Source organism: Podarcis bocagei (genome assembly GCF_964188305.1).
Source record: "Podarcis bocagei genome assembly, chromosome: 8".
In the NCBI taxonomy this organism is placed as follows: Eukaryota; Metazoa; Chordata; class Lepidosauria; order Squamata; family Lacertidae; genus Podarcis; species Podarcis bocagei.
In genome coordinates, this window is record NC_138133.1 from 46,495,368 (window position 1) to 46,511,821 (window position 16,454).

The 16,454-nt window shown below is 41.6% G+C and overlaps 1 protein-coding gene across 3 annotated transcripts in view; it reads left to right on the forward strand.

Annotated features, from left to right (window-relative positions):
• The first annotated feature begins 4,005 nt into the window (after positions 1 to 4,005).
• The window catches only part of RBBP8 (RB binding protein 8, endonuclease), a 36,528-nt gene continuing 24,079 nt past the window's right edge, over positions 4,006 to 16,454 (forward strand). For 2 of the 3 annotated variants that reach the window (XM_081205745.1, XM_081205747.1), the window contains exons 1-6: positions 4,006 to 4,140; positions 8,826 to 8,868; positions 13,488 to 13,616; positions 13,769 to 13,864; positions 14,585 to 14,697; positions 16,293 to 16,368. In XM_081205745.1, coding sequence (XP_081061871.1) covers positions 4,029 to 4,140; positions 8,826 to 8,868; positions 13,488 to 13,616; positions 13,769 to 13,864; positions 14,585 to 14,697; positions 16,293 to 16,368 — 569 coding nt within the window. In that variant the 5' untranslated portion in view covers positions 4,006 to 4,028. The remainder of the gene's footprint in view (positions 4,141 to 8,825; positions 8,869 to 13,487; positions 13,617 to 13,768; positions 13,865 to 14,584; positions 14,698 to 16,292; positions 16,369 to 16,454) is intronic. The other variant, XM_081205746.1, reaches the window with a different exon arrangement.

Here is a 16,454-nt window from a genome sequence, read left to right on the forward strand (position 1 = left end):
ACTGTGCAGTGCTCTAATCAAACCCCCAGAGTTCAGGGTTCATGAAAACAAGCAGAGCAGATTCCAGGAAAGTAGCAAGTTGCATAGTTCATAAGAATGATACTTTATTGAGGAGGGAGAAATGAAGTATCTAGATCCCAACATTTATATTCTGACACAGCACGTTTGCTCTGTGCAACACCTGTCAATGTCTGAATGTCTTTCTGCTTAGATAGATAAAGTGCATATCTCTGCAGGAAAGTAGTCTTTTACTAGGAATCATCCGTATAACAGAGTTGTATGCACATCTCACAAAACTTAAATGAATGCATTGAAAACATTCTTTTCAGTTCTTTTTATCACCTCCAAAGGTGAGCACTTTCCACACACTCAAGTTTCACCCCCCCTCTTTATTGTTTATCCAATGAGGGAGAGGGACGTGGGTGGCGCTGTGTTTAAACCACAGAGCCTAGGACTTGCCGATCAGAAGGTTGGCAGTTCGAATCCCCGCAACGGGGTGAGCTCCCGTTGCTCGGTCCCTGCTCCTGCCAACCTAGCAGTTTGAAAGCACGTCAAAGTGCAAGTAGATAAATAGGTACCACTCAGGCGGGAAGGTAAACGGTGTTTCTGTGCGCTGCTCTGGTTCGCCAGAAGCAGCTTAGTCATGCTGGCCACATGACCCGGAAGCTGTACGCCAGCTCCCTCGGCCAGTAAAGCGAGATGAGCGCCGCAATCCCAGAGTCAGTCACAACTGGACCTAATAGTCAGGGGTCCCTTTACCTTTACCCAATGAGGAAGAAGGAATAATGCCCCCTCCCCCCACTTTGTTGCCCCAAATTGAAGAGTCCAACTTGAAAGGGTGAAGAACTTTAAACTAGTGTTTCTAATAAACAGTAATAAATTATGGCATTTGTTCTGTTTAAAGCACCCCGTTTGCAAAATACTGACAGTATTTTGATTTGGCAAAAATGTTCAATAAAAATAAGTGCAGGTGCTTTAAGTTGCTTTGTGACTCCTAGTTGCTGGGTTCTCTCCTACGCACCCCCCCCGTCGTTGCTTCTCTACCAGGGCAAACACTAGATAAGCATGGTGATGAAAAAGTGGACCTGCTGCCTTAAGTAGGGAAGGGCGGTAACTCTTGTGGCAAAGCATCCGCCGGGAGTGCAGAAGCCCCCAGCTTCAAACCCCGAGACATATCGTCTCCCTAAAACCCCGAGAGCCGCTGCTGCCAGTCAGTGCAGACTACGCTGAGCTATATGGACCTGCGCGGGGGGTAGGTTGGTCCAGATCTTCCTGCGCTACTTCAGATGGTCCGCCAGCAAATAGCCTGCCAGTAAGAAAGCGGGAAGAGGGGAGTCTTTTCTGGCAAGGAGGGAAGGAAATCCCCCTCAGAGGCGGAGAGCAGGAGAGTCGCCAGCTCAGCCTCCGGCCACCAGGGGCAGCTCCGTCCCGCCAAAAGCACCTCGGCCGAGCCGGTCGCAGACGCCGGGGGAGAACAAACAGAAAACGAAGCGCTTTCCTCGCCGGTCGGAAGGCGGGCGCGGCGGCCAAGTATGACCCCTCCGACTTTCCGTTTCTCTTTCCCGCCGCTTGCCTCCATCCACCGAGCAGCTGCCTCAGGTAACAAGAGCGCGCCCGGCTGAGGCGGAGCTCCCTGCCGGCCGCTTGACTTTCCCGCGGCGCCTCTTTCTTTCCGACTCCTGTAAGCCTCCTCTTCCTCCACGGCTCGAAGCCGGCCGGCCGGCCGTATTCAGCCGCCGCCCTGTGTCCCTCCGCAGCCACAGCGAGCCAACCAAAGATTCCGCCGCTTCTGCGGTTAAACCTGCCCGACGTCAGCGCGGGAGCAGGAACAAGGAACACCCCACCCCCACCCTATAAATTGGTCCGACTCCGGTTTCGAGGCTGGGCCTTGTGAGCGGGAGCTGGGGGGGGAAGAGGCCACCTTGCGCGTGAGCTGTAGAAAAAGGGGACCCTCCTCTTCCCCTTCCTATCACCCTTTTGAAAAAGCCGCTCTTTTCAAACTCCGAAGGAGCGCGCTGCGCTTTCCGGGGGCGGGTCCGCGTGTCACGTGGAGGCTTTGTTTTTGTTCCCCCCTCCTCTCTTCCTTCTTTCCCCCACCAGCCGGGTAGCCGGCTAAGAGCTTCAGGTCAGGCCACGTGTTGAAGAACTTTCCTTTATCGCTTTGCCCTGCATCTTGTTCGATGTTCGCCTCTTGCAATGCTACTGAAGCTGCAAAACAAACCCATAGCTTTCTGGGGTGTGTTGAAGGCACAGGAGCTCTGTGAGGTAGATATGGGGCGGGGGCGGGGGCGAGGGGAGTTTATTTATCTGTTTTACTCTTTAACTGCCAGATGTGGAGAATACAGGAAGATTTTTAAAGCTCAACTGTGATCCGTTTAACTTCAAATCGTGTGCTCTGAAATGGAGGCGGAGGGGGAATATTGCACTGAAATGAGTGTCTGTAAAAGCAGGAGTATGTGGCCTTTCAGGCATTGTTGGATACCAGCAGCGTTGGAAACTCCAATTATTCTAGGCAGTGCTTTTTTCTGGGGGTATGCAAAGGGACGCATACCCGTAAACATTCTGTGAATCTGAAGTTTGGCCTCATTGAGGGGCAGTATTTCAATATGAGTAGGAAAATGAGAGTACCCCTAAACATTTTTAAAGGAAAAAAAGCACTAGTTCTAGGCGCATTTTTGCAACTGGGAATTTCATAAGCGTGAGCAGTTTTTGAGCTCTGGGTGCAGTAGTGCACCTGCTGGTGAACTTCTGGACTATCCCTAAAATATCAGTAAAATGTACTCTTAGAACTTTAAAATAAATGGTCTTAGGCTTGGTTTTTACTTCCACAGAAAAATGGCACAAGTGAGGCATGTTCACCAAGTGAGGGCGCGGCAACTCAGTCTCTGAACAGTGTGAATTGGTACTTATAGAAGGAAATTGCATGTCATGTACTGGAAACAGTCTTTCAATTACCTTAAAATACCTTGTACCTATTAACAGATGGATGACTGCTATTCTGTTGCAGCAAAAACAACAAGGACCCTTGTGGCACCTTAAAGATGAATACATTTATTATTGCATAAGCTTTTATAGACTAGTGTGCATTCCATGCATCTGTTGAAGTCTTATGCCTCAGTGATTGTATTAGTTTTTAAAAGTGCCACAAGACTGTTGTTGTTACTTGTACAGTGGTGCCTCGCAAGATGGAAATAATTCGTTCCGCGAGTCTTTTCGTCTTGCGATGTTTTTCGTCTTGCGAAGCACGGTCCGTCGCAACTGCGCCTCTTCAAGCAGCTTTAAGAAAAAAGCGCAAGATGTTCTCATCTTGCGAAGCAAGCCCATAGGGAAATTCGTCTAGCGAAGCAACGCAAAACCGAAAAACCCTTTCGTCTAGTGAGTTTTTCATCTTGCGAGGCATTCGTCTTGCGGGGCACCACTGTACCTGATTCCCTGGGCACTAGGCTACAGGTTCCAGAGGAAACAAGTTAATTCAAGGCCACTTAGCCTGAGCTAATTACTATTCAGGCTATACAAGGGTATCATCATCATCACCATTCATTTCATTTATGTACTGCTTTTCAGCCCAAAGGCCCCCGCATTATATTAAAGCAAGCTATGCAGTAGAATACAGTAACATGCCATAAAGGAAACTATGCAGTAGAATACAGTAGCATGCCATAAATCAATCAGCAAGTAAAACAATCAGCAAGTAAAACAATACAAGGCAATAAAATTGTAGCATACAGACAAAAGAAAGACTTCCTGAACTAGAAGATTAAAGGATGCTGTTACCAAACGTGCATACCTGTATGTAAGAATAATACATCCCCGTATTGCTTCCCCTGCTGGAAGAAAAGGAGCTTAAGGAAACAAGCTGTGTTTTCCCAACTGTTGCAAGTCATACACTGTAAATGTTTTCAACCTGTCATTGCAGGTATCTAATTTTCTTTTTAAAATAAATCAGCGGTGTGATGTAAAACTAAAAGAGTGGCAAACAGCAAGAACTGCATAAAGACAAGTGAAACACTCAAAACAGAAAACACAAGATGAGCACCTCTGGAGGAACTTGTGGAAGTCCAAACTCCACAGAACCTGCTCCTGATTACTTCAAGGAATTGTGGTCCAAATTGAAGGAATGCCACGATAAAGAAGTAAAAGGTAATATTATGGTTGCTGATCTATAACAGGCCAGTGTGTTTACCAAATAAATACATCATAATTATCTCTTGATCAGCTGGTATTTGTGCCTTGTTCAGAAAACATTTGGTGAAAACATAGCAAGATGTTAATCATATTGTGGGGTGTGTATGATAATTACAGATGAATGTGGGTTGATGTTGAGTTGATATTGTTTGACTAGACCTGATCTTTTCAATGTTCAGTTGCTTAAGCAGAATGTTTTGTACCTAGACATACTGAAGTTTTGAACATTCTGGGAACTGAATAATCTTAAAATAAGATTTTCTGGTTTATCAGTCTTTCTCCTGCTGGATTTTTTACAATGAGCTGTGAAACAGAGTTAATATTTTGCAGAATGCTGATGTAGTTTCCAGTCTAAATCCTCACCAGAGTATCTATGATGTAGAAATTGAGAAAGGTGTATGGTGTACATGATAAGTATTTTCTAGCTGTTGTTCTTGGAATGTAGAAGTGACAATGAAACCACAAGAGATTCTTATGGAGACCCTGATGGAGCTAATCATGCAGAACAAATCTAAGCATTTTAAGTGAGAACTTAGCCCCTTTCATTTGGATATAGATTCTTGTGTCTTATAAGATTGCAGCCCCCGTCTCATAACAGGAGATATATCTTACACACATGCACACATGCCAGAAGTAGCAGCTGTGAGACTTCATGCATTTGCATTCTATATGCAGACAGAATCATGCAACTCATTCCCAGGAATGCCAGCAATATTAACAGGCAACATCAGAGTTATTATTATTATTATTACAATTAATTTATTAATTGCCTTCCAAACTGCCGTCTCAAGGCAGTTTACACATAAGATACGGTAATTAAAAATGGGTAAAAGCAACAAATATATTTAAAGGGCAGGAAGAAAACCAACAGCTGATTTCACCTAGCAAACTAGCCTATACACATAGGCGCCGACTCCATGGGGCCTGAGGGGGCCCGAGCCCCCTCAAAAATTCGTTTGGGGGGGCTCTGCCCCCCAATAATCTCGGGCGCCCCTCCAGCAGAGCGCCACCGCCGCCCCTCCCCCAGCCCAAAATGCACAGGGTCGGGCTGCATGCCTCCTGCCCTCCCTCCCGAGCAAAAGCTCTACCCAATTTCCTTCTGAGCTGATTAATAGGCGCAGCACGCTCTCCCCTATTCGCTCACGAGGAGGCGGCGCCACTTTATCTGCATATTCATGAGCTTATTTATTATTCATGAGCTTATTTATTATTCATGAGCTTTCGCGGGCTCCCCCAATGTTTTTTATAAGTCGGCGCCCCTGCCTATACAGTACAATGGTACCTCGGTCTACAAACAGTCCTGTTAACGAAAATTTCAGGCAACGAACTCCGCAAAACTGGAAGTAGCTGTTCCGGTTAGTGAACTTTGCCTCAGAAGACAAATGGTGGAAGGGCACCGGCGGCAGGAGAGCTCAGTAGGGAAAGTGTGCCTCGGTTTAAGAATGCTTTGGTTTAAGAACGGACTTCTGGAACAAATTAAGTTCATACCACTGTATTGGGGAACAGATACATCCAAATAACAGACTGTGTTTTGCCTGTTGCAGAAAACACTGTCCAAGCTACTAGGGATACCAAGGATTGTAGCAGGCCAGATTAAAATCCAAGAAAGAAAGTGATATCTGGGAATGTTGCACATAGAATAATTAAAACAGCCCAGGTTAATGCATTCAACAATACACTTCCTTGCTGATAAAAGATGGGGAGTGCGAGGCATAGTAATTTCCTCAATATATTTTACCTTCTATAGGCCACAAATCATTTACTGAACTTACTAGGTTTATTAGCTTTAATCCTTTTGGCTCAGTTCATTCTTCAGCTGAGTTTTTACAGTGGGTGGAATGTCGTCAGTGAGGCACATACTGAGGCATCATCAACTCAGGATTTTGCAATCTAAGGAGTGCCTTTATGTCATGAAGCCGAATAACAGAAAACTTAAGTTTAAAAAAAATGTGTGTAATTAATGTTCTTTTGCAGTTTGGAATAATAAAAACTTGGGCATGACATTTCAAAAATACATAGGCCTGTATATTCTTGGAAATAGGTCCCCCTGAAATAAATGACACTGAATAAATCTAGTTAGATTGACTATGGGTGTGTCAGTGCAGCCTTGCCATAAGGCAGATTTTTTCATGCCTAAACCTTTGTTTCTATGTTCTACACAATGATTAGTAAAGTTAGATGCTGCATGAGTACATCAAAGACATGCCTGAAGGATAGTTAATTTTTGCAAAAGGTGGGGTCCCTCCTATAGAACTGGGTACAGTGATATTTAAGACACATCAAACACAGACTTGCCTGGACTTTACTTGCTCCTGAGGTCTATAAATATGAATTAAAGCTGACTCATGAATTTTGAATTCTAAATGTCAGCAAAATTGACAGTAGCCAGAGAAATAAGTGCCTGGTGCTTACACTGGTTGTACTGTGTCATTTTGTTGTTTTTCCATGTGCAAACTTCATCCTTGTGCTACCAAGAAAGCAATCAAATGATAATGTTATGTTTCTTCTAATTTTTAACAACATGCTTTGGAGGAAAATACAGTCTAATAAGTTGCATACTACACTTAGTGCTGAATGCCTAGGCTTCAGACGCAACCTTCATTGCATGTCACAACTTTTCTCTCTGCTTTGGTTCATGGCTTCAATTAGACAAATCCATTGTTGTGTGATGATGAACTCACAAGCCTGATTATCAGAATAAAAGCACAGGATGTTAACATGGTTATGAAAAACCTTATGCTAAGGATGGAACTACAGTGGTACCTCGGTTTTCGAACATAATCTGTTCTAGAAGACCATTCGAGTTCCGAAATGTTCGAAAACTGAAACTCAATAGCTGACAGCTAGGCTTCAGGGTCTTGCACTCAGCAGAAGCCACGTTTGCTGTTTGACTTCCGAGGTGCGTTCGAAAATTGAAGCATTTACTTCTGGGTTTACGGCGTTCAAGTTCTGAAACGTTCGTCAACGGAGATGTTTGAAAACTGAGGTACCACTGTATATATTTTGTTAGTGTAAGGGAGGAATTTTCAGGGGAGATTTTATGGGGGGAGGTGGCAAACCTTTCCCTTGTAATCCATCCCGATGGCTTCCCCTCCCCCCCCCCAACATTCCACACGCATCCAACTCTGAAACCTGAAATAAATCAAATTGGGTGACGTGGATATGTGTGTGAAGTACTGGGAAGAGGGTTGTGGAGGAGAATCAGTGGATGAGCATGGATAAGACACCTCACCACTCACCCTCCAGTTTCCCTCACAAATATCCAAACATTACTGTTGAACAGTAAACACTCTTTTGGGAAATGTGTGTAATGTGTAGTTCCACCCTTTGCAGAATTTCATAGGTTATAATTCAGTTTAATCTAACCTAAATGAAAATTGTGTGCGCAGCAAGCTGGCAGATATAAGTAAGTGGTAAATCTTACTCTTGCCATGCATTTAATGGGTATTGGTCTGTGTTCTCTGTCTCTCATACATTTCTTGGGAAGACACAAGGGTAACGCCGTTAAGGCAAGTTTACTTACTTTTTAAAAATCTCATTAGGACTAATATGATTTAAGCACAAATACTACATCTTTGATGGGTTATGAGGCAGTCTGTTTTATTGAAAGAGAATAGTGGAGAAAAAAATAAAAGTTCTAGTGATCTGCAAAGCAAACATAATTTTTCAGAATTTATACAACAGACTTCATACCCGAATTCTAATTTATTGATTTAGGATTGCTCCAGAAAGATTTCTGAAATATTCTGATAATTCCTGAATTCAGGCGAAGTAGTATTACTATAGTTTTGCCTTCGTAGTACAGCTTATTCAGTAGCAACTGAGGCTGCTAGTGTTAAAATACCAAAAATTGTGCCAAACAGACTACCTGTTCTTACAGGAGCCTCATTGTTGTGCAGTCTCATTCCTTCTGATGGGTGTGGAGAAGGATTAAAGCAGAACACTTTATTAGGGGTCTTAATTCCAGATATCTAATTGTCTTGCCAAATTGCAGCCACATTTTAAGAAAAACTATTTCCTAACTGATCTACATGATCAAGCATATTTAAGTGCTTAAAGAGATAAGGGAAGACAGGAAAGGAGGGCTCTTAATTTTTCTTTTGAAGTCATTTTCATGCATGTGTGGTATGACTGTTGCTTTCAAAACAGAAGCATGAGCTCTGATGAATTTAGTTTTTTTAAAGCAATCAGTAGTCACCATTACCAGGGTCAATAAATTTCGGCCAGCCTTAGTAACTAGCCAAAAAAATAATAATGCCCAGAACCCTGACCAAGGGGAGATGGCAAAACAGAAGAGTGAAATAGTTCTTGCATTCATGTTGCACCAATTCTCTTTTCCATCTGGAGTGCTAGCAACTTCTTAGCTAGATTTCTATAATGTGCTTTTTTTCAGGGCTACCCTTGGAGACAGCATCCTAGGAACCATTGGTTCATTACCTTCTTTTGAGAACTGAAGTAACTGAAAAACAAACTATAAATTTCTGAAATAACTTGTTCAGAACAATAACCCTATAATTTAGCTCCAAATGTATGCATTTGTTGGTAGTTTCTACATATACATATAAAGACATTATTCTTCACTAATTTGTATATGGAAGTTCAAAATATAAATTATTGCTTTTCTGTTTCTCTTTCATTAGGATTACTGGCAAAGATCACCAAGCTGAAAACAGAAAGGTGTTTGTAAGTATCTCCTCATATGCTATAATTCTTAATTTGATGGAAATAGTTGCATTTACTAACTGGTCCTCAGAGGCTGGTTTTTCAGACAGAGCCTACTATCTCCTTTTCTAGGAATGATAAAGCAAAAGGTTAAGGACAATATTGCAGGGATTGTAATAGAGGCAACATTTCTTATGTTTAGCAATCAGTTACATTAAAACTGCAGTACTATGCACACTTTCTTTGGAACAAGTCTCATGGAACTTCTAAATTCATCAAATCTTGCTGAAGCAGAACCAGCATGATTTCTGCAAGGGTAAGTCCTGTCTCACTAACCTTGTAGAATATCAGCAAGGATGTAGATATAGGTGTACTTTTAAAACGCCTTTGATAAAGTCACTTGTCAAAGCCTTGAATAAGCTTTGGAGTTAAGGAATAATAGGAGAGGTCTGCTTATGGCTCTGTAACTGGTTAAGCAGCAGAAAGCAGAGAATAGGAATAAATAGTTCTCCAATAGTTCTCCAACTTAAAGTTGTAGAAAGTAACCTCTTAATGGATCATTATTGAGACTAGTGTTTAAGGTTGTTGAAATAAAAAGGGATTGTGAATGTGAGGGCTATCCAATCTGGGTGAATAGGCAGTAATATGGCAAGTTCAATTTTATGTAAAGTGATGCACATGGGGCCAAAAAATTCTAATTTCACATATACACTAATGGGGCCTGAACTGGCAGTGACTGAGTAGTAGATAGCTTGATGAAGGTGTTGACCCACTGTGTAGCTGCTGTGAAAAAGACTTTTATTATGAAGGAATTGAAAACCTGCCAGTATCAGAATCCCATTAATACAAATTTATGGCGATAACACACTTGGAATATTACAAACGGCTCTGGTTGCTTCCCCTTGAAAATGTTACTGTTGAGTTGAAAAGGATTTTGGAAAGGGCAATCAAAACGATCAAGGGGCTGGAACAACTTCCCTATGAGCAAAGGAAAATGTGCGTAAGGAGAAACAAGATAGAAGTGGGCAAGAATTAGGCAGGTGTGGAGAAAGTGGATGGGGAGGATTTTTTCTCTCCACCTCTCATAATACTAAATCCCTGGAAGATTCAGGACAGACAAAAGGAAGTAGTTATTCACACAGCACATAGTTGTGAAGGCTGTGTTTAGCCTTCATTGTTGGGCTGCAGTGTGCCCTTGAACGCCAGTGGCTAAGAATCACAAGTGCGGAGAGTATCATTGTACTCAAGCCCTGCATTCAAGCTTCCCTGTGACAACAGAATGCTGGATTAGATGGTCCTTTGGCCTAATCCACAGGGCTCTTATGTTTCTAAGTAACTTGTATAGGATAAAGTTGCTAATGTTGGGGGGGCGGGGAGATACATCTGCTAAGTTCATTTCAGCCTGTACACAAATTTCCAAAAACATTTCTGTACTCCAACTTCAATTTAAACTTTGTTATAGAGTGATTGTGTTTGGAATAATATTGTCATGTATATCTCCTTGTTAAAAAGTTTCCATCCTCAGCTCAGAGTTGGTGGAAGATGGGTATTATTGATGACTTTCTCTTGAGATTTAATACATACCAAGCTAAATGGCTTAATTATTACTTGCTGGAATCATCCTACAAGTAGTGCATTGTAGATATAACAGTCTTCTATAGGAGTTCTTGTTCTCCCCAACTCTTTCTGAATACCTGAGGTTTAATATTTCAGCACTGATAACCAGCCAGACAATGAGCTCCTTATGCTGCACCCTGGTTCAGCGGTGAGGCTAATGGTCTTGGAAATGCAGGGTCAGGGACCACTCATTAGGAAGGCTATTTTCATAACTGAAGAGCCTGTCAGTTTTGTCAAGCAGCATCATGACCATCATGCACTATTTTCTCTCTCTTTTTACACTTTTTGCTCCGTTCTTAGAATGTGAGTGTACTTATAACCAAGTGATCCTACCCATGCTTCACTCATAGTAAATACTCTGTGTACAGTGACATATATTTCATAGCAAGTGACATCATTACAACAAAGTAGCCTGAACATGTTTACTCAGAAGTAGGTCTGAGTGAGTTTAATGCCATTTGCTCTCAGGTAAGTTTGCTTAGAAATTCTGCTTTAATGTAATATAACTCAGTGTTTCCCAACCGGTGTTCCGCGGCACACTAGTGTGCCGCGAGACGTTGCCTGGTGTGCCGTGGGAGGGAGGCGGGCGAGTCGGGTGGTGAGAGGCGGGGCGGCGGCGGCGAGGAGAGGCCACCCAGTGCGGGGCTCTCGCCGTCTGCCTGCCTGGCTGCCTGCGTGGCGCTGACGTCACGGGGCTGTAACGTGCCCCACATAGGCACACGCGGGGCGGCGAGCGAGCTCCCTCCCACATCCCATCGCCGCTCGCTTCGGCCGGCCTACTGGGTTGTCGCAGGCGGAAGGCCTGCGCATGCGCGAGGTTTTCGCGCCTTCGGGATTCCCTTCACGCCTTCCTCCTCCCGGGTCCTTGAGAGCGCGGGAAGCGGCAGCGCTAGACCGGCGTTGAGCCTGGTAGGTATTGCGCTTGCCAAGGCAGTCATTTGGGAAATGAAAACTTGCAAAGCAAGCAACCAGTTCAATCTGAAGTACGTGTATGCTTAATATCCTGTATCTGAAACCTGTTCTGCCCCCTCCCCCACACTTGGTGCCATTTTCATCTACACATGCAGCAGAGTAAGTTGACCCAGAATAGTACCAATTCAGATGGCAGATGGGAGAATGACAGTGCTGAATGCTTTCCCATGTAGAACAGTCCCTGCAAATAAAAACCTAGCATATTTGGAAGAGGGATGCTAGCCTAACCATTACCTTCTATGCTGTTACTATTTTTTTATTTTTTTTTACATAAGTAAAAAGTGACCTTTCCCCATCTGGCATGGTGGTGTGCCTCGAGATTTTTTTCATGAAACAAGTGTGCCTTTGCCCAAAAAAGGTTGGGAAACACTGATATAACTGCTGCTTAGCTTTAGAATAAATTCTAGCTTTAGACTAAAATTGGAAGCTTTTTGAGCCACAGGAGGGACTTTTATGCATGATTAGCGGATTGCATTCAATTGCCTAGGCCACCATGTTGTGCATTTCTTATGCTGTCTTATGTGGCTACTTTCTTTACTGGCACAATCACTATGCCTATAACAGGCATTCAGGTTTGTGTGTGAGAAACTCAAGCTGGAAATCCTATTTAGTGTTTGTTTGATCTGCATGCTGTGCATACTTAAATGGAAGCAACCCCCTTTTGGATATAGTGAGAATTTCTTAGTGAACACACATAGGATAGCAGGATAGCACTATTGTTTAAAGTACTGTCAGTACAGTATCACTGTAAGGTTCCCTTTGTTTCATGTGAGTAAGAAATACTGGTTTGCCTAATGCCACCCAGTAGCTGTTCAAAGCAGAGCTGCAAGCTTAAGTCCCTAAGATATAGCAGCTTCTGAAGCAAGTCTGGAAGACTACTACACACTCCAGCCAGTTTTGAATAGAAGTGTTTATATTTGGTGTCTGTTGTTCTCAAAACTTGACTGCCAGCATTTAAAAAGAGGTGCCAGATCAGTTGTTGCTACAGTTAATATGGCTTCCATGTTATCCTCACATAATTGCAGTTATTGTTAGTAAAAATCCTTCTTGCATTAGTTAAATTGTGTTTGTTTTCTTGCCACTGACTAAATCTAACAAAAACCAGCCCTGAACGGCTTGAGTTGCAGAGAGCTAAAGGGTGTGCACAAGAGGATTGTACATTTCCCACCTGCACACCTGTTTGTTATTAGATGTGGACCTTCCATCCCACCCCTTTTCTAAGATCAGGCCAATACCATGTGTAAATGTGCAGTGCTGCCACCACTGCATTTAATTTAGGCTCCTTCAGAAAGACAACATATAAATTGAATAAATTAATCAAATAATAGTTTGGCCAGACTATTACAGTTGTACCTTGGAAGTCGAACAGAATCCGTTCTGGAAGTTGGTTCGACTTCCAAAGCGTGGCTTCCGGTTGGCTGCAGGAAGCTCCTGCAGCCAATCGGAAGCTACAGAAGCCCCGTTGGACGTTTGGCTTCCAAAAATAGTTCACAAAACGGAACAGTCACTTCTGGGTTTGCAACATTCGGGAGCCAAAACATTCGGGAACTAAGCTGTCCGACTTTCAAGGTACGACTGTATTTATTTATTTATCTGATTCCACCATGTTCCCCCTGCTCTATAAACCAATCTGGGACATAACTACCACACATTATATTAAATGTGTAGTGTGTATCATCAATCTTTATTTTTAATGCTGAGCATAAGGGACTCTGATTTTCACTGAGACCATGGGAGTGTCTTTTATAAGGTCATTTCCATGTTGCAGGGGGTTCATGGGGATCGCAGCTAAGGGGAAGAAATTGTTAAACCTCCCTATATACTGCTTCTTTTTAAAAAAATTGTGAGCATCCTATCCATGCATGTAGGACAACTTCACCATTCTTATTCATTAAGGTTTCACAACTGCATGCTCCTACCTGAGAGTAAACTCCACTGAACACACTGGGACTTGTGAGAAAACCTGCATAGGCTTGCACTGTAATTTGGTTATCTGTTCTCATTTTAATAATTCCCTGCAGCCCATTCTAATGCAAAGCTTTCCTTGACAGAAAACACATGCGCAGAATAGCTATAATTTTGTTGTACTATGCTACCACTTCCCTCTTCCATCAAGCACCATCCTTCTCCTCTGTCAAATTCATGTTACTTATAGCGGAAGCCAATGGAACTGTGACCATGTGAGTAATGTGCTTTGTACTGCAGATGAGTCGTTTTATTAGTCTGGTTAGCACAGTTTTCTTACTTTGTTAACTTTAATATGAATTCTGCTTAATGAAAATGCATATATCACATATACAATTGCTGTAAATTAATTTTCATATATGTTTAGGGACGCAGAAAGACTCGAAGAGTTTTACACCAAAAACCAGCAGCTTAGAGAGCAACAAAAATCATTGCATGAAACGATTACAGTTTTAGAAGATCGGTAAGTAGAAATTACCCCATTTTGATGGTAAGGTTTAGCCATAATTTTTCTTATTTTGAAAGCCCTGCCGATTAGATTATTGTTTGCTGCTTCTGTATCAAACTGAGTAGTAAACAGCTTACTAAATGGAAGAGGTGATAAGGGATGCTCTCCCTGACTATTTTAAGTTTTGAAATCAAAGCCTTTTGATTTGTATTGGACAATTTTTTCAAGGACTTGGAAGTTCATTCAGTGCTATGAAGCATGTAACCTTGTATGATGTGTGTGTCAAGAAATAAGTTCAAATAGATGTATGCTAACTTGATCATCCAGAACAATTTTGTTGTTCTGCAGATAGGAAAGATTTAGAAGTTGAAGGAAAGTCTTTGATAGTAAAATCAGAATTGTGCTTCTGATTGCCATGTATCAAAAAAGGTGTTTCACATTAATAATAATAAGAATGGTTGATAGCCAAGATTTTAAAATTCTAGATCATCTATGCCACTTCAGGTTGTAATCCTAAGCACACTTACTAAGGAGTAATTTCCATTGGACATTTATGGCCTCTTGTGCAGTGGTTCCCAATTAAGTAAATACTTTGGCCCCCCTGTTTTTCAAAAGCTAAGCCAGGAACCTCCTGCTTTTGAAATTTTGATAGATCAGTGGTATGCCCTGAGTTATCTAGTACTTAAAAAAAATATTATGCTTATCTAACATATCTTTATCTTCTAATTTCTATAGGTTAAGAGCAGGATTATGTGATCGTTGTGCAGTAACTGAAGAGCACATGAAGAAAAAACAGCAGGAATTTGAAAATATTCGGCAACAGAACCTCAAGCTGATTACAGAACTGAGTGAGTTTTATCTTCCTTGAGTCATTTCATAACAATGAGACCTCTTTGCATGTGCTCTGTTATCACACACTCTTGAGTCAGTAATAGTTAGTTTTTCTATATTTAAATACTACGTTGTACACAGAAAATGCTCATTATGTCTGATTGACCATTCATTCCCCAAACAGGCTTATACTTATAGGCTCCATTGTACCTAATATGTGGGATTGTACTGTTAGCCTCTTAAATTTTGGAATGTCTAATAAAACACTTCTTGTTTTCAAAATTGTTAATATAATAAGTTAAAATATAGAGAAGTGCTTTTTTCCTATGCTCTTTGGATAAGATTTGCTCACACACAAAGGTATATCCTGCCAAGCTATGGTTTGTTTTTACATCCAAACCTATGAAAGTTTACAAGCCATGGTTAGGGAAGGTACCACCAAATCAAGGTATCAAATCACAGTTTGAAGATAACTTGCAAAACACAGCTTGTACCAATTGTCTGCCATGGCATCTGAATTCAGAAACCAGTGACAAACCATCATCTCAACAGAAGCAGAGCAGCACTACAGAGTTAGGAATTGCTCTGCCTCAAGAAGCTGCTGCACTATAGAAACCAGAGCAAATCATAGTTCTGAACAGATAGAAAACAATAGGAGACAAATAGTTCTAAATTTGTATTTACCGTATGTTTGACAGCTCAAAACAGCGTTGTGGGTAAGCACAAGCTGTGGTTTGCTATGGTGTATGAATTGAGCCAGAGTCTGTTTATTGCTATAGATGCCTAAAGATTCCATCCCAAACCCAGATTATATTTGGTTTATGACTAGCTTGCAGGGTAGAGGGGAAGGAGCTGAACCTTTTCTGTGTTTGACTTGACTTGCTTTGGTCTCCTGGAGGTGTTTGCTCTGCTAGCACCATTATACAGTGTTTCTGCTATACAATTGTTATGTTGATTGTTTGAAGAGTGGAGGATGTTGATGTATTTTCCTCCCATTAATCAGGTACTGTTGGATTCATTGAAATTTTGTAATGTTACCACTTTCCCTTTAATGTTATTGTGCTGCTTTGCTTATAGACAAATGGAGAACTCTTCTACATCTTAGGTTCAGGGGCCTTCTAAAGGGAATCAAAGTTCCTGGATATAAACTATTACTTTACTTTCTTGTGAAGGGAGTATAGCTCACAAATGCTCACTAATTTGGATAGCATCATGACTTTGGTCAAGGATAGGATAAAAGGCACATCTTTCCAAACATCACACGAGACAGTAGGACCAGTACTTTTTTAAAATGTCCTTTCCTTTACATCACCAGTCTCATTTCTTTCTATTGAGCAATATTCTCATGTGATGAAAAAGTCAATTAGTAAGTAATTTGTTGCTGGATTTCACAGTTAATCAGTCTGATGTAATTAAGTTACAAATTGCATTTATAACATTCTGTTAGTGACTTGGCTGGAACTCTTTATTTAGAATGAAAACAAAATGTATTGGAGTACAAGTACATGCAAGTGAGTTTTTTAGTCATCTAATGGATTTCCTAAGAAGACTGATGAAGAAATAAAACACAACTGGAAATTGCCATGTTATTTCATTTTTTTGCATATTTCAGTGAATGAAAGAAACAATTTACAGGATGAAAATAAGAAGATTTCTGAACAGCTTCAGAAGATGCAAGAGAAGATAGAGTAAGTATAATTCCTGTTTGTACCTATGCAAATAGATGTAGGGAAAGGTTGTCCAGGAAGTGATGGATAATGACGATAACCAAACC